This window comes from Vicugna pacos, chromosome 10, assembly GCF_048564905.1.
Source record: "Vicugna pacos chromosome 10, VicPac4, whole genome shotgun sequence".
In the NCBI taxonomy this organism is placed as follows: domain Eukaryota; kingdom Metazoa; phylum Chordata; class Mammalia; order Artiodactyla; family Camelidae; genus Vicugna; species Vicugna pacos.
In genome coordinates this window covers 11,399,002-11,424,187 of record NC_132996.1, presented here as the reverse complement: position 1 = coordinate 11,424,187, position 25,186 = coordinate 11,399,002, and the positions used below count along the sequence as shown (strand labels likewise).

The 25,186-nt window shown below is 47.0% G+C and overlaps 1 protein-coding gene across 1 annotated transcript in view; it reads left to right on the top strand.

Moving 5' to 3' along the window:
* PANX1 (pannexin 1) overlaps positions 1-25,186 on the top strand; it is a 43,160-nt gene that overhangs the window by 10,882 nt on the left and 7,092 nt on the right. The window contains exon 2 of the mRNA XM_006206749.4: positions 13,267-13,406. Coding sequence (XP_006206811.1) covers positions 13,267-13,406 — 140 coding nt within the window. The remainder of the gene's footprint in view (positions 1-13,266; positions 13,407-25,186) is intronic.

Genomic DNA, 25,186 nt, shown 5'->3' with positions numbered 1-25,186 from the left:
AGTGAGGAAGGCCGTGCCTGGCTGGGGTGGGCCTGGCACGGCTCTGGGTCAACCCTAGCAGTCGGCTGTCATCACTCTCCAGAGCAGGAAGCCCTGTCCACTGAGGGCCTGTGAGCAGCTGCAGCTCTGGGAGGGCCTGGCCCGGGTCCTGGTGCAGAACAACAGAGGGCTTGGTGTCCGAAGGGAAAAGGTGCCTCTCACCTCTACACGTAGGCAGTTGCTCCTGAGGCCTGCCTTGTGCCCTCTCCCTTGCCTGTACGTGAGGAGCAGCGGACTGAAAGCAGAGCGGGCTTCTAGCCCAGCACAGAAGATGCTGCTTCGCACTTGGTCTCTGCCCTGCTGCCACGGGATTGTCCCCGCCACCCCTTGCATTCTTGCTGGAGTTAGAGTCTGTTAGAGTCACAGCCAGCCCCACCCCCAGTTCAGCACTGCAGCCTCAGCAGGGCATCAGGACAATAGATGGAGAGATTACAGCCCGAGGACTTTGAAACACAGCTGCCCCACCCCACCCTGCCAAACTGCCATTATCCTAGAGTCAAGTCTCCACACGCCAGCATGTCATCCCAGAATGTCCTTTATCTGGTCCCCAGCTGGACTCTGTTCCAGGCACCATGGTCTGCTCCCCTTTGTAAAGTGCTGTGAACGCCAAATGCTCCAAGCGTTTGCTCATGCTGTTTCCCCAGCCTGGGTTTCCCCCTCTCTTCTCTTTGAATGTGAACATCTGCCGTGGCTCATGCTTTTTTTGGTCTGTTACCACTAGTGGTTCATCTTCTTGGCCTCTTCCACTGGACTGCAAGCTCCTGGAGGGCAGGGACCATGCTCTCTTTGTCTTTGAATCCCACGTGGTACTGTGCCCCGTGCAGGCTCTGAGTACCTTAGGGAGAACAGCTGTGCTCTGTTGCACTGTAACAGAAACAGAAAAAACCGCCCTGGGGGAGAGCGAGGGTCTTTGGCTCTTTCTGGGATGCTGCCGGCACGAAGGCTCTGTGGCGTCAAATACCCAGCTTGGAGAAACTAGGATGTCTCTTTTCTGATGTTGCTTGAGAGAAGAGCATCTGCCCCTCCAGTGTCTGCCTCTACCACGTGAAATCCTTGGTGGTCCGTTTAGAATGTCTTTGTGTCTGCCGAGAAGCCTCGTGACCGGTTGTCTAAATAACTAGAAGTTGTTGTCGGTTCTTTTCATTTTTCTAGAGTCACTGGTCTTTGATTGATACCAAATGTAAGCACTCAAGGCCTTCTCCTACACAGTAGGGTTTCTTTGTTGCAGGATCTACACCAGGCATCATCCAGGGAGAGAGGATACAAAAGGACTTAACAAAGCTAGGTCTAGTTTTAGGCTGTGGCCCCAGTACATCTCAGATCCCAGTTACCCAGGGGGTCCTTCCATGGTGCGTGTGTTCAGGAGTTGCAGATAGTGAGACAAACAAGCAAACCAGCAAGAACACGTGAAACGCAAATGATTGTGCGTGCACTGGGAAATGACACAGGGTGCGACAGAGGAACGCCGTGTCCTTGTGTCTCCTCTCCACCACGGTGCCCATGCATAGAAGTAAAAGCAACAGCTACCACTGATGGAGTTCTTACGGTGTGCTTGCACGTGGCAGCACTTCATTTAATCCTAATAGGAATCCTAGGAGGTTTTGCAAACAAGAACAGTTAGGTTCAGAGAGGTTAAGTAACTTGCTAGCAAGTGAAAGAGAACGCTTAGTACCTACTGGATAGAATGGGAACATAAAGCACTATTCAGGGAATAAAGATTCTAGAACCTCTTTTTATAGATGTAGCTTATTTTTTCCTTTAGGCCAAAATCCCTTCCCCATACCTAACTGGACTTCCATATTGTTTCACACAAATTAGACCTCTGTGTCACTGAGGACCGGTCGGACAATAATTTTTTTCTAACCCTTTTTATACTTGAAAGTGTCTATTAACTTCCCCCTTGGCCCTAAATGAGCTGTTCCTTTCAGTGTTTTTCTTCAGCTACCCCGCCTTTAAGGACAGCGTCCATTTCTCATGTTCATTTTGGAGTGGTGCCTGGCTTCACCACTGCCCTCTTGTAATGCAGAAACCAAGAGCACATTTCCCTAGTGGAAGTGTGACCATCTAGGGTTGCTGCAGGATTTATTTCTGGCTCTCACATGTCATTCCTGCTGTGCTGTTTCTGATCATGTTGTCTCTTGGATCTGGCCCTTCCCTTCATGGGTCCAGCCTCCATCCCTGCTGGCTCCATGCCTGAGGCCCCCTCCCATACCAATAAGCTTTCTGACTCCACACGAAATAGCATTAGGTCCTTACACATCATCCATTGACCACAGGGTGCTGCTCTGGTTGGCTCTGAGGTTTTTGATGACGCTTTTTTGGTGAACCTGGCCCTAGAGCTCAGGACCAGGCTGTCAGGGAGACTGAGGCTGGCTCTCTCCTGCTACCTGTGTTACTAGCCAGCCTTGCATTCCACAGCATCTGTCCTTCTCCATCCCACCCTGCCGTGGCCTTGGCTCCTCCCTGGTCACTCCTTCCTGGAGTGTCGTCACATTGGGGGACAAGTAGGGCTACACACTTGGGTTGTTGAACCTGTTTGCAGCAGTAGCTGCCTGACTTTGGAGGTTGCTTAAACTCTCTGAGACCCTGTTTCCTCATCTGACAAAAGACAGTAAAGGATAACTAGTTCACAGGTTCTTTTTTTTAATTTTTAATTTTTAAAAATCATTATTTTTAGTGGAGGTACTGGGGATTGAACCCAGGACCTTGTGCAAGCTGAGGAAGCACTCTACCACTGAGCTGTACCACCCCTCCCCCAGCAGGTTCTTTTATTCGATTAAATGAGAGCATCTAATTCCTATCTCATCAGTCTTTAGTGACAGCTCTCCTCCTTAGGAGGTGATTCTGTGATGAGAAGTAGCTTTAGGTGATCAGTATGTGAGGGAATATTGTTATAACGTGTGAGTCCCATTGGCTCACGTTGGCCTTCTTGCCAGCATGTGAGTGATTTGTGCCACGAAGATCTGGATGAAGCAGCCTTCAGCGGAACACGTCCCGTTTTGAAAGTGCTGTCACACAGTTCTCCCTGGTCTTCGCGTGTTTTGCTTTTGTACTTGGATGCATAAGTCAGCAGCCTTGCTCACACATCCCTTCATCATGTTAGTATGTTTTTTATCAGGATTGTTGCTGTTTGGTTAGTGCTCTGGGTGTAAAATCTGCTCCATAAGTTCTGTTATCTCAGCGATTTTGCAGAACACGACTTTTTTTTTAAACACAAATGGTGTTATAGCAGAGATGTTTGTATTGATTTCCCTTTCTATCTTTCATCAACCTTTTGCACTAACAGTCATTTCATGGAAGCAAAGCCTTTGGCCTAGACCAGGCTGGGACTAGAGGTGATGGAAGAGACCAGGCACACGTGTGCTGTGACTGCTTCTTCATAGTGTCTCTCACCTAGACCATTGCAGTAGATTCCTGACTGGTCTCTGCTTCTGTTCTTGACCCCAAATGGCCAAGTGTTGACACAGCGTCCAGAGTGAACCTTTTAAAATGAAAATCAGAAGGTGTCTTTGCTTTGAACATTCTGAAATCATTTTGCATGAATTTGAGGACTGAGCAAAGGAGTAACTATTGTTGATGTATTTGGGAGCTAAAGATCTCACTGCAAGAAAGAAGATAGAAACATGAAATGGGGGAAGGCAAGGAAGACCCCACAGGTGTTGGATTGGAAGTAGAAGTCTCAGCATAAACTCACACACTCTCTCTCTCTCTCTCTCTTGCAAATTGACTTCCTAGCTGTGTCTGCTGAAAGAGCTTAGGAACAGTGACATCCCAGTGGCATTGAGCACAGCTAGCATCCAAATTTTGGTTTTAAAATTTTATTACCCATTAAAAGGAACCAAGGGCTCCTTGGAGAAAAGGCCAATTGCAGGGCCGGGGCCGGGAAAGTACACAGTAAGCCCAGAAGGTCTTGTGCCAGGAAGTGTGGAAGTGCTCAGAAACCGAAGGGAGCATGTTTTGACACGGGGCTAGTTTGACTGAAATAGTTTGAGCGTCAAAATGAATGATGAATTATGAAACGGAAGACTGTACGTGAGTCCATGTTGATGCAAAAAAAAATGCAGTGAAGGGGAAGTTCCTTTTTTTGGTCAGATGCCACCTAATAAATGTACAGGGAAGGATAAAGTTGGGAAATCAGCATTTTGTAGCCGCTGCTGAAGTATTTGATTCACCCCTGGGTGAAAGTTTGCTGGGGAAACTTACACAGTGTCAGAGGCAGAGACCACGTACGTCTCAGGCAAGAAGGTGCTTTTATGGTGGAACCCTGGCAGACGGCACCTTAACCAAGTGGCGGTCTTAGGGGACATCACCCGTTGTGGGGAAACTGTCTTCTGGCGCCTCCAGAGGTGTCCTTTGGAGGACCTACAGTCCTTCCACGGGATCACTGCCTCTAATGCAGAACCTGGATCAGAGCCCGGAGAATAACAAACACAAACGAAGGAGTGTTGCACAAACCAGAGGGTCTGTGCTTCTCGCTCGTGTTAGGGTCTTGAGTGCTAGAGAAGGCTGTGGGACCTTTCCAGGATAAAGTGTCTGGAGAGACATGATGTCTAAATGGATTGGATCCTGATTAGAGGGGGAAAAATTGCTACAGCTTGGGAAATCTGAATATAGATAGCAGTATTGTATCAGGTTTTTAATTTGTTTGGGTTCTTTTCTGGTAATTGCATATGTAAGAGAATATCTTGTTTCAGAAGGTACACACTTCTGAGAGGAAAGGGTCACAATCTCTGCAACTTACTCAAGTGGTTCAGAAAAGAAATGTGTATATTATATATACATAGATACAGGGGGAGGACATGTGGCAGAATGTCGACAATGTCGTATTTCACTGTAATGTTATTTTTTGTGGTGATACTGTATTTTATACATGTTTACAGATTTGGGGTTTTTTTTTCAACTTTATTGAGCTGTAATTGACATATAACATTGTTTAAGTGGAAGGTGTACAACGTAATGATTTGATATCTGTGTGTACTGAGAAATGATTACCACAGTACATTTTGCTAATATCCGTCACCTTCAATAGTTAAAATTTTCTTCTCGTGATGAGAACTTTTATCTATTTTTTATTATTATTTTTTTAACGGAGGTACTGGAGATTGAACCTAAGACCTTGTGTATGCTAAGCACACACTTCACCATTGAGCCCTGCCTCCCTTCCCCATGATGAGAGCTTTTAAGATCTGCTTGCTTAGCTTTGAAATATACCGTACGGTGTAATTAACTATGGTCACTGTGCTGTGCATTACATCCTCAGAACTTACAATGGAAGCTTTTACCTTTGACCACTTTTACCTATTTCCCTCACCCTCTAAGCCCAGCCTCTGTCAACTACCGATCTATTTTCTGTCTCTGTAAGTTTGGTTTTATTAGATAAAACATGTAAATAAGATAAAGTATTTGTGTTTGTCATAACTTATTTCGCTTAGCATAATGCCCTCAAAGGCCATCCATATTGACACAAATGGCAGGATTTCCTTTTTAATGGCTGAATATCATTGTACTGTTCTTATAACTTTTCTGTAGGTCTGAAAAAAATTCCAAATAAAATCTTTAATTTAAAAAAAGAGAGGAGGTAAATAAAGCAAAATGTCAGTGTTGCTTTAAGCTCCTGGATGTTTTATATCATTTACTATATTTTTCTGCATGTTTGAGCTAGTTTAATCTCAGATGGTAAAAATTGAAAGAAAGAAAATAATGTTTAAATACATTGAGTCTTTTTTTTTTTTTTGCATCTTTACTAGAACACTAAGTTTTTGTATCTTTTTTTCCCTGGTACCAAGGTCGTTGAAATTTTATTCACTGAACAATTGTCAGGTTTTACACTGGATTGATACAAGTTCTTCTTTTGGGTGTAGATGTTCTGGGTGTGCTAAGGGACTTGATTCTCCACCTTAGGAAAGCAACCCCTCAAACCACTACTGAGCTGTCCAGTCTGTTCTTCTGGGTATAATGCTGGCTTCCTGGTTCCTTGGAGCTGTGGTCTCCATCTGGCTTTCTTTCTGCTTCTGCTCTTCCACTGAGCAGGCTATTTAATGTTGTATTTTTTATACCATCATTCTTTTTCTTAAATTTTATTTTTTGTATTGAACTGCCTTCAGTTACAATGTGTCAATTTCTGATGTACAGCACAGTGTCTGAGTCATGCATATACATACCTACATTCGTTTTCTATTTATCGTGGCTAACATTTATAAATCTCAAATTCCCAAGTTTCTCTGTTCCCGCCCCCTTTCCCCGGTAACCATAAGATTGTTTATTATGTCTGCAGGTCTCTTTCTGTTTCATAGATGAGTTCATAGTGCCCTTTTTTTTTTTTAAAGAGTCCACATATGAGTGATATTGTATGGTATTTTTCTTTCTCTTTCTGGCTCACTTCATTTAGAATGATGATCTCTAGGTCCATCCATGTTGCTGCAAATGATATTATTTTATTCTTTTTTATAGCTGAGTAGTATTCCATTGTATAAATATACCACAACTTCTTTATCCAGTCATACACCATCATTCTTGATTGGATTAAAAGAGCCCTGCAGGTCCCATTGGAGGCTCGCCCGCTTGACTGTCTGTATGTTCTCTTGGCTGTCTGCCCTGGAGTCGCACATCCTGGACCGTGTGGTCACTAGGTCAGGCTGTTCTTCCCCTTGTTTAGCCAGAGCATTGTGCACCAAGGGGCCTTTGTCTAATTTGTTAGACCCAGAAGTGGAAAACCATCAATGCTGAGATGCCAAGCACTTGTTGATTGCTCTGCACAACGTGGGGTGGGTAGTGAAGTTTCTGTGGACTTCCTGAGACTTGTTTGGAAGGTAACATTTGAGTGTGCCTGTCTGATGGAGGAGCACGCATTAGTTCTGGTTGGGTTCTCTTTAAAAGCCAGACTTAGCTGTGGGGAAAAAAGAGAACTGGTGAGTCACCTTGGTTTAAAGGAAAAGAAAACTATCATTCCAATTCAGTTTTGCGTTTTTCAGTTTGGGCTACAGGGGACACTTCTGTTTTTGCGCTGGTTTAAGACATCTTGTGTACCTTGGGGTCAGTTCCTGCAAAGCAAACCTGAAGGCAGTAATGGACAGTTTGGAACTTGCAGGATTTATTTGCTTGTGTTTGAAGCTGGCGGTGGACTTGGGTTGAAGTCGACTGGAGAGAGGTGAAAGGGAGGAGTTTGACTCATTTTTAGAAAGAGAAGTTATCCTGAGATTATTAGAATTTCACTCTGTTTTATCCTGGGTGCAATCTGAGTACCTGGCAAGAAAGGATCCTTTGGGGCAGACTTCGTTTGGTCGTATGTTGGAGTCAGAGGTACTTGAAACAGACTCAGACTTGTTGCATCCTTATGAGCACTTGTTACTGGTCGGTGTTTATTTTTAAGCACTGACTGCTACCCATCTCTCTATGCCACACAATCAGGGTCCTTTTAAAGTGACTGTTCTCACAGGACTTGAGAGTTTATAATAGAGTCGTTTTCAGGTTTTGGTTTTGTTTTGTTTTGGCAACCTTGAGATAGAGCCAGAACTTTAAGTTTAGTGGCCCGTAGGTTGTATTATGATCTACCTGGATCTCCCCTATGTGTGTGTATATGTGTGTGTGTGTGTGTGTGTGTGTGTGTGTAATTGACAATAAAGTGAAATAGAACTTTTTGTTTTGAAAAATGAAAACATTTCGTGAACTTTTAAAATGCTCTATCAGTAGTAATGAGTGCGACTGATAGAGTCATTATTATACCCTGTCCTCCGTTTCTGCCTCCTAGAACAGCCACCCCGCAGTTTTCTGGACCTTTCCTGTCCCCTTTGTTCTGGTTTGACCTTCTCTGACCCAAGTTTCTTTAATAACCTGTGCTTTTCGCCTCCTCTTTCTTGTGTTTGGAAGGTAAAGATGGAGACCTGGGTTTGTGTCCCAGCTCCGTAACCCACTCACCGGGGGAGCTCAGGGCTTCACTTTCTTCGTCTTTTAAAAACATTTTTTTTTAATTGAAGTATAGTTGATTTACAGTGTTGTGTTAGTTTCTGGTATACAGCATAGTAATTCATTTACACAAGTTTATTCTTTTTTCATATTCTTTTTCCTTATAGGTTATTACAAGATATTGAATGTAGTTCCCTGTGCTGTACAGTAGGAACTTGTTTATTTTATATACAATAGTGTGTATCTGCTAATTCCAAGGTCCTAATTGATCCCCCTGTCTTTAAAATGGGGTCAGAGTAGACGGCAAAGAGTGGTTCTCTGGTCTCCTCAGTGTGCTGGTTACCAGCTTAGAGTCTCTTCCCTTTGAAAGTTCCTTTAAAGTCGTCGCAGGCAGTTACCTAGATCTTTCTCTTGGTGGTGTGGCTTTGATGAGTTTCATTAACTTCTCAGGAAGCCGGATTCCTGCCCCACTCACAGTTGCAAGTAGCATTTAAATGCAGAAGCAATAAAAGTGGGAAAACTTCCTCCCACCCAGCCCTCAGGGAGGGAGAATGGATGATATGTCTGTGAGGAGATGCCAGGGAGCTCTCTCAGAACTCATGGCCTTTTATTGGCGGGCCCTTCTAACCAACTGGGTGAGAGTAATGCATCAGAATGAAAAGAAAGCTTCTCGAAAAGAGAGGGACAGCGAAAGGAGGCCAGAGCCCTTCTTGGTGAGCTGGTCCCGGGAGCAGAGAGCCTTGCACGAGCTGGAGTTGGTGGCGCTGGGCTGGCCCTCCTCCTTGCCTCTGGTGCTGCGCCACCCCCTGGCTCTCCACCAGCTGCACCTGGGGTTCCGGTGCACATCTTCGCTGGGCTGCCACTCCGAGCACAGGTGTGCCCCGTGGCCTGGGCTCCAGGCCAAGGCCCAGAGGGTGGGCAGGGGGATGTCTGTGATGTGGGTCACTTCTTAGCAGATGCTGCAGCTGCTTCCGCGGGGCCCGGGAAACATGTTTCCTCCTCGTGATCTTTCGTTGTATCAGGTCAGACACGTAGGGACAGCCCACAGTGCTCTCTGCACTCAGCCAGATGGAAGTAGTGTTGTTACTCCTGGTGCAAAACCGAAACACATTTCTCAATTTCTGTGCAGTTGTGAAAGGCAGTGCAGGTCTCCCCAAAGCTGCTCCCTAGAAATCAGAGTGCCCGCATTCAGCCAACACGCAGCAGAACGGAGCGGGAAGAGCCGGGGGCCCTGGCTGGGGATCTCTGCCAGCCGGGATAGTGGTGTCTTACAGGGACCCGTGACCGTTGTTTGACATGCTGTTTATCATAGTCCTTGAGGATGTTTCAAGCAGCCAGACAGGTATTATTTATTTGATACAGGGTTGCTGTGTGAAGTTGAGAGGGCCGGGGTGGGTGGAGTGTGAGTGAGTGTGTGTTTGTGTCTGTGTGTCTGTCTGTTCACCCAGCCAGCCAAGAGTTGAGATATTACTAGAGGAGATAAGACGTTCGCACACACATGGTTGAACGTAATTATCAGCATGTCTCTGGTGGCTTTAAATGGCTCTGGGAAGCCAGTGGGTAAGAAGCTTCATGGAGAGAGTGATGTCTTGAGCTGGGCTTAGAAAGACGGGCCATGGAGGTGGACGTGGAGGGGCACTGACTTTAACAAGTACTGGAGAGAGGCCCCTCCAGGCAGTGGTGTGATGAGAGGCACAGATTGAGGAACAAATCGGGGCTGCGCGAGCCACAGCAGCAATGGGGATGGATTGGAGCATCAGTTTGGGTTTGTCCCCTGGGCTTTGGGGAACCAGGGAAAAACCTTGAGCCAAGGTTAGTGTCAAGGTCAAAACTGAGCTTGAGGATGAGTAACGTGGCAACAGTTTAAACAGGTGCAGTAGAGAGAGACTGAAAGCTCTCTTCACTGGAAGACTACTGGGAAAATGCCGAGAACATCTGTTTACCTTCCCGTATTACTTTTTTTTCCTTCCAATTTTGCTGAGATATAGTTGACATCCAGCACTGTCTAAGATTAAGATGTACAGCGTAATGATTTGATTTACATCCATCGTGAAATGATGATCACAGTAAGTTTAGTGACCATTCGTCATCTCATAAAGATACAAAATAAAAGAAAAATATTTTTTCCTTGTGATGAGAACTCTTATGATTTGCTCTTTTTAACAGCTTTCCTGTATAACACACAGCAGTGTTCATGATATTTATCATGTTCTGCATTACATCCCTAGTACATCTTATAACAGGAAGTTTGTCCATTTGACTGCCCTTATCCAGTCTGCCCCCTACGCCCATCTCTGGTGGTTGTAACCACAAATCTGATCTTTTTTCCTGTGCATTTGTTTGTTTGCTTGTTTGTTTTTTAAGTATAATTGACCAACAACGCTGTATTAGTTTCTGGTGCACAACATAGTGATATGATATTTTTATACATTAAAAAAATCACCCAATATTATTTTGAAGAGTAAATGAGATAAGGGATGTGGCATTACATTTGGAGAGTCAAGATGGTCCAGGCCCTGAGCATCCTCGCCCCACGGCAGCAGCTGAGCGTCCCGACACGGGTGCCTGTAGGCTGGGCTGAGTGACAGTGTCGGGCTGCACAGCCTGGCTTGTGCGGGTCCCTGCACCTTCACCCCTGCCCTTCACTCCCCGTGTGGCTCCTGCCCCTGCCTGGCTTTCATTTCTTTTGTTTCCTGTTTCCGGCCTGGGAATACCCAGTACTTGGGGCTTGATCTGTTTCTTTCCTTGGATTTGTCCTCGACCGCCATCTGGGAGGCTCTGCCCATCCTGGTCAGTTGGAGGAATCACCTGTTCCAACCAGCCCCCTCCGGCAGGGCTCTGGCTCCGCAGACCTCCTCCAGCACAGCCTCGCTGCAGTCGCTGGTCCAGAGGGGAGTGTTTTAAGAGACTGAGAGTTAGACACAGATTCAAATTCTGGCACTACCATTTGCTTCCTTCGGTAGGGGATTGCTGAACTGCTTTGAGCTTCAGTTTCCTTCAGGGTACAATGAAGATAAGACCGATCTAGCTACCCCCTTCCCTCGATCTGGCTGTGAGGGCGGCCTGCTGTCCTGTGACTATTGGCTGTCTTCCCTTCTGACCTTCTATTCCAGCGGAGGAACATTTTCTTACGAGCTCAGTCCTCGGCCTCTGTCCATAGACTCAGTTATATTTCCTTTCTTCCTCTTTTACAAAAACCTTTGGTGTGAAAAGTTTGGTTGTTTATGCTCCGTTTCTGCCACTCCCTCGAGGGAGGCCCCTGAGGTCCCAGGACTTGAGACTCTTTTCCTGTGAGAAGAATGTTACTGCATGTTAAACACATGCACGATGAAGACTGTATGTTAGGAACTTACGGGCCAGACAGATTTCCATCAAATCCTAACAGGATGGTCCATTTTCACGAGGACGTGTTTGGATAGATGTTGCTAAGCAAGCAACTTGCCAGCAACCGTCCATTTATAACCCAGGGCCGGTCTGTCCCTCTCACAGTCTGTGCGGTTACGCTCAGTAGGCCTTGGTGTCCGGGACCCCATAGGAGGCATTTGACAAAGACACGCTGATGTAAGAGCAGAGTGAGGCTAGCCCGGGGTTGCTGCGCTTCCTGACTGCTCTGCTCTTTATAAAATGTAAGAACTCAAGTTTAATCGATTGAGTTGGAAGGCACCTTAAATGTCTTTCCCATCCCCCAACTCTTATGTAAGCCATCCCTGGTTGGCAGGAACTTACCCGATGACGGGACGCTCTCTGATAGCGTGTGACTTTTCACAGTGACCTCCACGGACTGTTGCTGACAAGCCCTTTCTTGATGTCTGTGGGCATCATGGCACCTGATGAAGAAGAGGGGGGTCCTCAGAGCCTGGCCCGTTGCACCCCCATTCACCACAAGAATCTACCCTCCAATAGCATCCTTGTCACTGCTCTCTCCTGCCACAACTGTCAGGGCCAACCCTGCCCCAGAGGAAGGCGACTCTTTAAGGCTTTTTATATCCCTCCTAAAGGGACTAGGGAAGTCCAGCTCAGTGTCTTCCTGCTGTCCTGTCCTCTCTACGAGGTGGGAAGAGAGATTGGTGGGCACATCCCCATCTTTAAAGCTGTAACAGAATCTGCTGGCCACTTCGTATAGAGGAATGTAACACTTAGTGAGCACCTGCTGGGAACCATGGACTCTGCTAAGAATGTAGACATTAATGTCACCCCCATTTGGAGATCCCTGGCTTTGGGAGGTAAGTGACCTGAGGTCACCCAGCCGTGAGTGGCAGAGTTAGGGTTACGTACAGCTAACGTCGGAGCCCAAGCACTTAGCACTCTCTCTGTGCAGGATGGGCAGGAGAGTGTACCTGCGGTCCCTCAGCAGCTGGCCCCTGTGCCCAGGACAGACACATGCTCCTGGTCGTGCTTGATGGGACAGAGGGCTGGGGCTGGGCTCTGCGCTGCCAGGAGTGGTTCAGCGCCAGACCCTCTGTCTGCTGGTGAGGGGCGGGGTACGCCTTCAGCCCTGCACTCCCAGAAGTCCCGTTGGCCAATTTCCCAGGTGTTGGCCTGTATGAGTCAGGAGCACACAGGCACTCAGGAGCATGAAGCATCTTCCAGGGAGTAAGTCATGGTAGCATTTGCAGAGGAGAGAACCCAAGCCCAGAGCCCCTTTCCAGAGGAGCGTGTTAGTGGGACCCAGCTCTCTCGCTTCCCCATCCAGCACCCGTCTCCCTGTCTGCAGGTTTGCGGTCTCAAGCGTCTGCCTTCTGAATGTAAACCACTTGGGCTGCAGTTTGGGCCCGTGCCTTCTCTTTTCTGAGATGAGATGGAAAAACTGCTGATTTGCCATTCAGTGATGTTTACCAGATGTTCCATCAGCCTTCGCTTCCTCAGGCTGAAAGTTCTGTTTCTTTGTTCTAAAAAGGACGCCTTTTCTGGGTCCAGTTTTCTGCGTCGACCCTCCTCCTCCCGTCCCCTCCCCACCCTATAATCCTCCTCCTCTTGGTCCTCACCCTGAACTAAACCAACTCTGCGCGTTTCCTTTGCATGTTTGGGGCTCTGGTTCCTTTCCTGCCCACTTTTCCTTTTTGTGATGGTTTCACTTCTTTCAGGAGTTTCCCCCCAGCTGAGCCCAAGCTGCTGTCACGACCGGCATTGGCCAGAAAGCTCGCAGACACTCAGCTTTACTGCAGACTTGGGGGTTTGGTTTCGATGCTGGTTTCACTCCTGTCGTGGTCGCTGACGTAGCTAACGCTTGAAAGCCCAAGGCAGGGAGGGAGAGACGCGAAGGGCGGGAAGGGTCCAGACACCTGTGCTCTCATTCACTTGGGACAACCTGTTCTTGTTTCTCAGGTACCCAGATAAGCTGCTTCTCCCCCAGTTCTTTCTCGTGGCGTCAGGCTTCCTTCGTGGACTCTTATTGTTGGGCCGCCGTCCAGCAGAAGGACTCCTTGCGGGGCGACTCTGAAAACCTCCCATTGTGCCTGCATAAGGTAACTGGGGACACCAGATCTCATCTGTTCGCTTGATGGATGTGGGAACCGGGGCTCCGAGAGGCCGTGCCAGTCCACAGCCACGCAGATGTGCGTGGCCAACCAGGGCTGTAGCTCAGATCATAAAACTGTGGCATGTTAACATGAAAGGGAACCTCAGAATATATACGCAATGGAATATACTCAGCCACAAAAAAATAAGAAAATAATGCCATTTGCAGCTACATGCATGGACCTAGAGATTATCATACTAAGTGAAGTAAGTCAGACATAGAAAGACAAATATCATATAACACCACTTATGGGAGGAATCTAAAGCAATGACACAAATGAACTTATTTATAAAACAGAAACAGACTCAGACATAGAAAACAAACTATGGTTACCAAAGGGGAGGGGAGGGATAAACTGGGAGTTCGAGATTTGCAGATACATACTACTATATATAACATAAAACAACAAGGTCATACTGTACAGCACAGGGAACTATATTCAATAGCTTGGAATAACCTATAATGAAAAAGTATATATATAGATGTATAACTGATCACTATCCTGCACACCAGAAACTAACATAACATTGTAAGTCAATTGTACTTCAATTTTTAAAAAAACCAGGAACCTCAGAAATTACTTGGTCCAGCACCTCCCTTTAGCAGGTCGGGAAACTGAGGCACTCTTTGATTTTTTTTTTTTAACGCCATTATGGCCAGCCCCTCATGTGTGTCAGTCATGCTTCTACCTTTGATGTCCAGCGGAGTCTGAAGCATAGGAGGCTCCCAGTACATTTTGGTTGTCTGCATGAACTTTGCTAGAGAGTGGTAGAGCTGGGACTCAGCCAGAGCTTCGACCGGCTCCCTTCCCACCACACACAGGGTCTGCTGGAAAAAAGTAAGGGCCAACATAGAGGTCTGTAGCATCTAGCCAGTGTGTGTTACCGGGGCATCAGGAAGCCCAGGGATGAATTTGTCTGGGGTGTTGGCTGCGGCCCAGCATTTGGAATAGACCCTTTTGCTTTCTGATGAGTCCACAGGCTGTAAGGAAGGGCAGACGCTACCCAGGAGACACCAGCATCGTTCAGAGAAGGGGAGCAGGTCAGGAGCCCCCTGATTGGGTTGGAGGGTGTTGGGGCGGGGCACACGGAGCTGGGGCAGCCTGGAACTTGGGCCAGTGTCGGCAGGTTCGTGCAGGAGAATGTTCTCTGCATCCTGAAGGGACTCTGTTGGGTCTTCTCTACCCTTGGGAAAGTTGAACTTTGTTTCAGCCTGTCAGTGTTTTCAACCACTGGTTCTTTCATAAAAATGAACACAGTGTTCGCATATCTTGGGGTATTTCTCACCGAGGAAAGCGTGGGACGTTAGCCTCTGAAAAGCAAAAGGCTAAAGTGTGTTTGACTCTCTTTTGCCTTGACCTGTTGTTGAACACAGAGTCAGCATCCATCTTTTTAAAAAGAGCAATTTAAGTCCTTTGCTCTGACTCAGGCTTGTACCCCTCGTGTTTATGTATTGCCTGCCATTCGGTGTAGTCATGTCCTACAGTGACTTCTTTCTTTCTGGGGATCAGACCTTTCTCTGACTTTTAGCCTTAGCACCATTTGGGTCCTCATCAACTTTGCATGGCTTAGTTGCCAGGGCAGCAAATAATAAGGATCTTCGGTATGAGTGAGCACAGTGCTAGAAACTGGACATCTTTGTTTGCAAGTCTAAATCCATGCTGTTGTAGTTTAAGTCTATGTGTTATAATGGTCTTATGAGAATGGAAAGTTGCCATCAGTGGCTCTGCTGGGCATTGATGGATCCACAAAAGAACAATGTATTTTCTGGGATTGTCTGATATAAGAGTTGGCAGGGATGTTAGAGATTGCAAAACTCTTTGAACACGAAGAAACTCGGAGACTTTGATCCAGATGCATTTTACGTGTAGAATAAGGGTAACTTGAGAGGTCACACCCAGGAGTCACAGGACTGTTTGCTGGCTGTAAGACAAGCATCAGGCCTCTGGGCTCCCACTGCCCCTGCTAGGTTGAAGGGGAAGTCTTGTACAACAGCATGGGTAGCCAGGCCTTAAGTTTTCAGTCTTAGAGATTAAGGAGCGCTCTTTCTGGTGATGGGAGTCTAATTTGTTTTGATGGAAGTTTGGCTGAGGATCTGGGCAGAGTTCTTGCCAGATTCACAGGGCTGGAGACAAAAATTAAAATTGAAACTGACCAAGTTGGAAGGACCCTGGTCAACACCTCTAGGCTTGAAAGGTCATTGCTGAGGAGAGAGGGGTGATCCAGAATTCAGCCAGCCTTCATAAGAGTCCTGGGTCAAAGCACTTCATTATCAGTTGAATTAAAGAGATACAGAATTGTTAGTGTCTCTCGTCCACCTGCCAGCCAGAAGCAAAAATAATCCAGTCCTGTCTGGAGGAAGTAACTTCACCCAGAGCTTCAGATTCTTCCTCCAGTTTTTCATGTGTAAATGCTCTGCACTCAATCAAAAATGACAGTGTACGAGAAAACCAAGAATTAGAAAAGGAGATCCCCACAAGAGTTTGATCGGGCACATGTTTTAAATAATCGTTAATATTATGTTCAAAGAATTAATATGGAGACTTTCACAGAGAAATGGAAATTCTCAGACTAAGAACGAGTAACAGAATTGATTTTATTGACGTTAATGGGGGCCCACCATATACATTCTAGAATGCTTGTCATCAGAGAGCCACACAAGGACATGGCCCCTCCTCCAGGAGCTCACTGTTCACTGGGGAGAACACACGTGCAGAGAAGACACAGAGAAGGAGTAGTCCGAAAGCTGGATGGAGAAAGGAGTGTGGTTGTCATAGAAACCAAGGGAAGAGCATTTTCAGACAGTGAGCTCTGTCAGATACTGCTGCAAAGAAGACAGTGCAGTAAAGGGGAGACAAAACTTTCTGGATTTGATGAAATCATTAGTCACCCTGGAGGAAGAATTTTAGTGGAGGAGTGGGCACCAGATGGCGGTGGGTGAAAGGGAAGTGAGGAAGGTGACTAGTCAAATGATAAATGCTGGAGAGGGTGTGGAGAACAGGGAACCCTCCTACACTGTTGGTGGGAATGTAAATTGGTGCGGACAGTATGGAGATTCCTTAAAAAACTGACAGTAGACTTACCCTGTGATCCAGCAATCCCAGTCCTGGGCACATATCTGGAGGAAACTCTGATTTGAAAAAATACATGCCCTGTTTACAATAACCAAGATGTGGAAGCAGCCTAACTGTCCATTGACAGATGATTGGATAAAGAAGTTGTTGTATATTTATACAATGGATTACTACTCAGCCATAAAAAAGAATGAAATAATGTCATTTGCAGCAACATGGATGGACCTGGAGATTGTGATACTAAATGAAGTAAGCCAGAAAGAAAAATACCATGTGATACTACTTGTATGTGGAATCTTAAAAAAAAAAAAAGACACAAATGAACTTATTTACAAAACAAAGACAGATTCACAGAGAAAACAAACTTAATTATAGAGGGGAAAGGTGGTGAGGGGATAAATTGGGAATTCAGGATTTGTAGATACTGCCTACTGTATATGAAACAGATAAACCAGAAAGTCCTACTGTATAGCTCAGGGAACTACATTCAATACCTCATAATAGCCTATAATGAAAAAGAATATGAAAAGGAATATGTGTATGTATAACTGAATCACTATGCTGTACACCAGAAATTAACACAACATTGTAAACTGACTATACTTCAATTTTAAAAAAAGAAAGTGATAGTAATAGATAATTAGATAATTTCTTCAGATTTTTTTCCTTTTTCAGAAAATCTCTCTTCCAAGAAAGGGAAGAGAGAGAAACAGACCAGATGATAACTGGAGGGAAGGTTTGGGGTCCAGGAAGATTTTGTAATATGACAAGAGTTTTGAGTGTATTCAAATGCTGATGGAAATAAGGCAGAGGAGAGGCTGACGATGCCTTTCCTGGGGAGGGTGTGAGGCACCTTCTGGGAGGGAGGAAGGGTGTTGGCTTGCCCTGCTGGGGATCCATGGGGCTTTGACTGACTGTGGAGGGTTGGGCCAGTGTTAAAGAGGATCTTTGAAAACTAAGGCGTCCTAGCTAAATGCTGGAGATGGATGGGAGCCATTGCGGGTCCCTGAGCAGGTGAGCTTGGTGTTCCTGGGAACTAATTCTCAGTGATGATGAGCAGTGATGATGTTCAGAGGCCGGGACAGAGCCACGTGGTAGGCACAGATGAGAGTTTTGATCAGGAAACAAAACAGAAGGGAAGCTGTCACTTCTGAGAAGTCAGAGAATGATCCAGCAGAGAGCATCACCTGGTGCGTTCTGTTGCTGACTGGACGATTACGCTAAACAGTAGTCAAAGGTGGTATCAAATGCTGAGACCAGGGGTGATCAGACTTTCCGTAAAGGGCCAGATAGTAAATGTTTTCGTCACCACTGGTCACTGTCACTGTTGCAGCAGTCCACCCTGCCGAGCTAGGTGACATGTACACGATAGGTTGTGGCTGGATTTGGCCCACAGCAGCAGCGTGCCATCCCCTGGACTCGGGTGACAGTGCTGGGGCTGGTGGGAAGGAGACAGATTCGGGCCGTCATTGGAGGTGGAGCCAACAACATGTGCTAATCCGACATGGGAGGATGAGGGGAAGGTCAGAGTTACGGATACGCTGTCTACTAAGGTTTTCAGTACTGGGTGAAGGTGAGGCCATTTGTTACTTTGAAGAAGTCTGGGGAAGGAGGTTTTGGAAGAAAACCAAATAGTTCTGCTTGAACATGGGAAGTCAGAGAAGCCTGATGGCCCAGGGAGGTGTCGAGTAGGCAACGGGCATCTGGAGATGTGAGGGTGGGGTGGAGGCGTAAATACAGCAGTCTGTCAGGATGGTATTTAAAACTGTGGGGCTGGTGGGAGGGCTCCTAGGGAGTGAGTGTAGGTGGGGGCGAGGCCTGAGGGGCACCACCACTGAGAGTCAGGGGAGTAGGAGGTGTCGGCACAAGAGACAGAGGGCTGGGGGTTGTGGGGAGAAGGATAAGGATGTTCTGTGTGAATGAAAGACAGGGTATCCGATAAAGAAGGTTTGTGTCAGTATCATAGCCTGCCTGTGTCGGGTGCTGCCAGGAGAGACAGACTCAGCTGAACTCTTCATGTGAGTGGGGTCCTGGGTTCAGTTATGTCCCCTAGACAATACGTGGAAGCCCTAACCCCCATACCCTAGAATCTGACTTCATTTGCATATAGGGTGGTTGCAGATGTCATTAGTTAAGAGGAGGTCATCCGGGAGTAGGGGGGGCCCTAATCTAACATGGCTGGTGCCCCTGTAAGAGGGAAATTTGGACAGACCCACAGGGAAGCATGTAGTGGTGTAGTTTATGGCAGTAATATAATTCAGGCTGTCCTCCCTACCTACTTCTTCCATCTCCTTCCCTCCTTCCCTGCTCTCCATTTATTTCTGGTGGCCTCTAGTACCACTAAGGCGTCTCTGGTGGACGTGCAAGTCCATTCAAGGGGACCAGCAGGTGGCGCTTTAGGACTGTTTGGGAACTGGCCCTTTTGGGTGTTCTCTTTGTTCAAGTTCATGATGTAGGCAGGTTTCTCCTGAAACCAAAAAGCAGATTTTTGACAGAAAAACAAAACCAAACCACAATAAGAGCAAGAAAATAAAGTGATCAGAGCTGTCAAATCCTTCCTATATTTCCTTTACATGGATTCATAGAAACTGCATTGAAGGGGTCCCCTGAGACTTTCAGACCAGGGTTTTTCAAACCTTAGCATTATCTGTGTGAAAATCCAGGGTCCTGGGCCCCATCCAGACTACTCGGTTGGATCCAGTGGGGTTAAGTCCAGGAATGTGGTTTCTGTCCACTTCTGGGGAAATTCTGGCCCAGCTAGGGTTCCAGTGCGGACACCACTCATCTAGACCAGTGTTTCCCAAGCTCTGTGTGGCGGCAGATCACCTGGAGGTCTTGTAGAAATGTAGACTCAGATTCAGCAGGTCTGATGGGGGCCTGTGTCCTACATTTCTGACAAGCGCCCAGGTGATACTGAGGGTGCCTGGCTGTGGACCACTCTCTGAGCAGCAGAGAGCCAGGGCAGGGGTTGGCAAACTGACATTCATGCTGCAGCCAAATAGAGCCCATCACCCATTTCTGCAAATAATTTTCTTGGAACACAGCCACACCTCTTCACATACACACTACTTGTGTCTGCCTTTATTCTATGACACCGCCGCATAGTTGTGACAGAGGCCACGTGGCTCACCAACACTGACTGGCCTTTTGCAGGAAAAGCTTGGCCAGCCCCAGTCAAGAGTCCTAAGGCCCCTTGCGTTCGCTGATGATCGGTGAACAGGAGCTCCCCGCCTCGCAGGGCGGTCCAGTCTGTGTCCATCCGTGTCTTGAGGAAAGTTTCTCCTTGCTTCCTTGTCACTTGGTTCTAATTCTGTTAACAGGAGTCTTTACTCCTGTCACACACAGAAGCCCTGCCTGCCATCTCCTCCTATCCAGGGCTCCCCTCCTGCTGGGTCCCTCCCAGAATGTCACCTGACACGAAGCCTGCTACCTTAGATGTCTTCCCATGAGTGCAGAATAGAATGTCTTACCATCTTTCTTCTCTGTCCTCTGTAAGCTGCTGCTGCAATGAATGCATTAGCCTGTCTGGGGAGCCCTTCACTCACTGGACTTCATGTATTTGAGGTCATCTCTCAGTATGTTATGGTCCAGCTAACATGCATCCAAGGACAAACATCTGCCGTGAATCTATTGCTCCCCCAGTGGAATTTGTTCTTGGTTTACCTGCTTCCTGCTGACTAACCCTCTTTTTTTGCGCAACCCTTAAATGTTAGGGTCTCACAACCTCCATGGTTCTCTTGTCTCCTTCTACACCTTCTCCTTTGATGGTCCTAACCACGCTCTTAGCTTTGACCGTCTATATGCTACAAAATCCTGAATTGGAAGGACGGCCAAATTTTTTTCCTTTATTTTTAGTTATCTTCTACACGTCTCACCAGGATGCTGTTGACTCCAGCTGTCTCGTGTTCAAACTTTCTCATCTTCTTAGGTCTGCCTCCTTCCTCACTCCCCTCTGCTCTGACTCTGCTCCTCCCTGTTTATTCATTTTAACTAATGGTACCACCACCCACACCCCTGCATAAGCTGGAAACCCAGAATTAGCCTCAGTTCTGCCCCTTTTCCATCCATCACTTCCAAGCGTACACCAGGGGGGTCTGTTACCCTCTCTGTGTAGCTCTCAGAGCTGTCATCCCCTCTCCCCACTGCTGCGGCCTTAGCTCAGTCCTAACCACTCCCCCCGTCTCTGCTGCAGTAACTCCCTGCCTTGTCCCTCCTCTCCAGGGTGCTCCTTTATCCACTGCTGTAATGATCTTTCTAAAAGAAATTTCCATCATGTTCTCCACTGGGGGCTTCCCATTCTGCGAAAGCTGAGGGTTTCATAATCTGGTCCCTGCATCGCCTCCGTAGGAGTGTCCTAGGACTGCCGTGGCAAATCACCAGAGTCGGTAGCTTGAAACAGCAGAAATGTGTTCTCTTGTAGTTCTGGAAATCAAGGTCACTTCCTTCTTTGGGGCTCAGAGGGAGAGTCAGTTGCAGGCCTCTCTTCTCGGTTCTGGCAGTGGTGGTGGGCAGTCCTTGGTGTTCCTTGGCTTAGAGAGACATCCCTCTAGCCTCTGCCTCCATCTTCACACAGCTCCTCCCCTGTGTGTCTCTGGGTCGTCTTATGACCCTCTTAGAGGGGTACCAGGCACTGGATTAGGGCCCACCCTAAGTTGGAATGACCTCATCTTAGCTAATTACATCTGTGAAAACTCGATTTCCAGGCAACAAACATCATGTTCCAACGTTCTGGGTGGACATGAGGTTTTCAACCTAGGACACCCCCTTCCAGCCTCAACCCTTACTGCCTTGTCCCCTGTGGGCTTGCTCGTTTACTTTGGCGCCCCCTATGGGTGAGCATTCACCAGGCCGACAGGGAGAAGGAATCCCAGGCAGAGGAAGGAGGATGTCTGAAGGGCCACAGAGAGCTGAGTCTTAACACAATATTGCTTTAAGTTATTTTTTGGCCTCACTGTACTTTATTTAAGGCACAGCTCAGATGTTACCTCTTTTACAAAGCCTTCTCTGACCCCCCCTGGGGCATTTCTGTTCCCTCGGGACTTGGTACCTACATATTTTATGGCCGTCGCATTTACGTTTTGAGTATTTAATCATTCCCACCTGGTCTGTGTGGTCCCGGGGCAGACTCTGCACTTCATGTGTGGGGCCACGTTCCCAGCCCACTGCCTGGCACCTGGCAGGTGGGCCGGCGATGTTTCTGAATGAATTTACCCATCTGCATCGAGTCCCGTAAGACACAACCAAGTCCATTTCAGGGGAGGAGCGGTTCAGTCCCAATTGGACGTATCTTTGCCTTAGTGAGGTAGAGAGGACTTGAGCAGGTTGGGCTGGATCCCGTCCAGGTTTCCTTCTGTCTGGAGGTTCTGTTGTTCTAACTACAGCCCTTGCCAGAAACAAAACAAAATTTTAAGGCATATAGACTGAAAACATGTCAGCTTCTTGGTTCCACCTTGCTTCGGAAAGCTTTACCAGCTTCAGAAGAGCTCAGCGCTAAGTAACACAGACATCGTACAGAATTGTGTAGTCACGGCTTTGGGAGACGCCAGGCATCTCAGATCTACCTGGGGGCAGACTCAGCTGAGGAGCAAAGCCGCTCCCCATCCAGCAGATGCACTCAGAAAGCTCGGCAGCTTTTCCACGTTCCTTATTTGGACAAAAGGGTTTTAAGGACTATAATTTAATACTTTTTCAGATTCCTGTTTCTGTTGAATTCACTTTAATACCAGCTGGTTGCAGATTTCGCTGAAAGTCACCCTTTTCTTTGTGACGGGAAAGAAAAAAGAGGTTTAACGGTGGAAGAAAAAAAAGAAATGGGGCATGCAGCCACCTTCCACTAGAGGTGACCAAGGTACATGGATGTTTTAGAAGAAAGCAAAAGCCCCGTGGGTGATGCCTTTATACATCCATTTCCTAATTGCAGCGAGTGAGCCGTGCTGAACTGTTTATAGGTGCTAATTATCACACCGTGTTGGCATGTGAGAAGAATTGCCACAGGCTATAAACAGTCACTTTTTAATTCAGGAGAACAGTTTGGTAAAAGGCTGTTATTCAAATAAGCTTTGAAACAAAAGTGACTTAAACAAATATTCCCCAGCCCCAAGTTAGACCTAGTGTTCCCTCTGTGGTTCCCAAAGAAATGCCTGGTCCTTTAGGTTCTGGAAGCAGCACAAACTCTCCATCATGCAGGGACATTTTTCATACTAATGGGCACCCTCAGAGGGGGCTAGGATTGAGGGAACACTGCTTCCCGCTGTAGCCAACTCTGAATTCTGTAGGCAAAATTCAGCTAATCCCAGCCTATCGTGTGTGTCATTCCATCACAGCTCTTTGCCAGCTGGGTTCGTAATTTTGAGAGCCCCCCTCCCGTGCCACAACCCCAAAGGGAAGTGACTGCACTGGTGAGATGGCTTCGCAGAGTTTCAGACCCATTTGTGTGACTTCTCTTTCCCTCAGAGTGGGAATTCCTAGCATGGGTTCCGTGAGAGCATCAGGAAGTCTCCGAACTGGGATAAGAACACCCACGGCGGCTGTGTTTGGTATGCACTTCAAGCTGAACCTTAACATTAAAAGATAGTGTGTAAGTAGGCGACAACCTACACAGTGTATCAGTGCCCCTGTGCCTGTGTCACCTACAGAAGTCACAGGTATCTTCAGAAACTTTTTACTCTTCTTCATTTCAGAGTTACTGTGTCCTTGGACCATCTGTGAGATCCCGTTAGATGTGCTAATGTCTTTTAATGTTGTGATAACTGCCTGCCAGCATCACCCCTTTCCTTTGTGAATCTGTGCGTTATTTTGTGCATTTACAAAACGTTATTCTTCTCGAAAATCAAGGAGAGACTGAGGAACTGTCACCAAACCAAGGAGTCTAGGGAGACGTGACAACAAAATGCTATGGGTACCCTGGACGAGATCTTGGAACAGAAAGAAGACAGTAACGGAACACTGGGGAAGTCCAAGTCAAAGCCTGAAATGTAGTTAACAGTACCGTGCCAGCGGTGGTCGCTCCGTCTGGACAAGTGTACGTGGAGCTGTAAGACGCCAACAGCGGGGAAGACTGGATGAGGTTATTCGAGAACGCTCGGTACCGTCTTTGCAACTTTTCTGTACATCGAAATTTATACTGAGAAGCACAGTGTTGGGTCTGCTGCCGGCTCCCAGAAATGCTGGGGTGGGTGGGCGTTTGTGTCAACTCCAGGCCATCGCGGCCTCTTCCTGCTACTGCAACTCTAAGGAGCTGCGGAGAGAAACCAATCTAAGGGTTGGGAGAGGTTTTCCAGAGAAGTGAAGTGATTTGCGGTGTCTCATGGTGGAAGAGGCGTGGTTCTGGGGTCAGAGATCAAGCTTCATATTCTGTCGCTGTCACTAGCTTTCTGCTCTGTGGCCAGAAATGGCTCTGGGCTCCCTCTTCCCCTTTGCAAAATGAAGCCATCAGTAACAGCCTCACCAGTGTTGCTCCAGGTGCTGAAGATAACGTACTCCTTCGGTTGCGGTTCAGTTGGTTTTAGCTGCTGTGTTTTGGTGCCTTTTCATTGCCAGGCACCATGCTAAGCATTTTTCATAAAGTATCTAGTTTAATCGTCATGCCCCCTGTACGATGTGACCATTTCATAGATAGGAACACTGAGGTGAGAGGCTCAGCAACCTTGCTGCCAAGGCCACTAAGCTGACCTGACCTTCAGGTCTATGCTGACTGCAGCTCGTGGTCCCCTTACATCTTCTCTTGAGGCTCCGTGTTTCCCCACTGCCCTGGGGGACCTGGTTACTGGATGTTCTGTGCTCTCTCTGACTTCTGAGTCCCCACTTATTTGTTTTGCATATCCATGCAGCTCAGGATGCTCCATTTATGACTGTTGCCCACTGGGGTGGGCTTCTCTGGACTTGAGATTATTCTGGCTGTTAAGTGAGAGCTTGGGAAATCCTCACAGTCTGTCCCACCATGGGAGCTCTGTTCTGAATTCTGATTTTTTTTTAACTGACTTACAGTTGATTTACAATGTTGTGTTAGTTTCTGGTGCAAGAAAGAAGGAAATAATGCCACTTGCAGCAACATGGATGGCCATAGAGATGATCATACAAAATGAAGTCAGTCAGGCGCGTTCTGTGACTTTTAACTGCTTATTTCAGCTGGTTCGTGGGGTGATGACTGGATCACTGAAGCCAACATTTTTCTGATTTGTTTTGAGCAAAGTTATGCATTTCTGTGTCATTCTCCCAGATCCCAGAAAGGAAAAAAACAGAATTCTCAAAGCCTTAGCAACCTCCTAAAACCATAGCAATTAAAAAAAAAAAAAAAGAACCCAGAGGCCACTGTGACATTTACCTGTTTGTTGATTAAGATTTCATTGAGGGATTATTCTAAAAGTAAGGGGGATAATTTTATTTTTCCATTTCCATCAGCGATTAGAGAAGAGACATCAGGTGTCCCTATGTAGTTGCCAATTATGTCAAATTAAAGTCTCTTGAAGTGGGGAGAAAAGGTAGTTACCAGTATCAAGTATTAGCTGGACAGGTGAATTTAGCCATAAGTAGTAGTTATTGGGGGAGGAAGGAGCCTGATTTTCGTAAGCGATGTGGGCATGCACTTTTGTCTCAGAAGAATAAAGCCGTGAGCAGCGGTTACTTTGGTGGGGCCGGGGTGGGGGGTCTGTTGA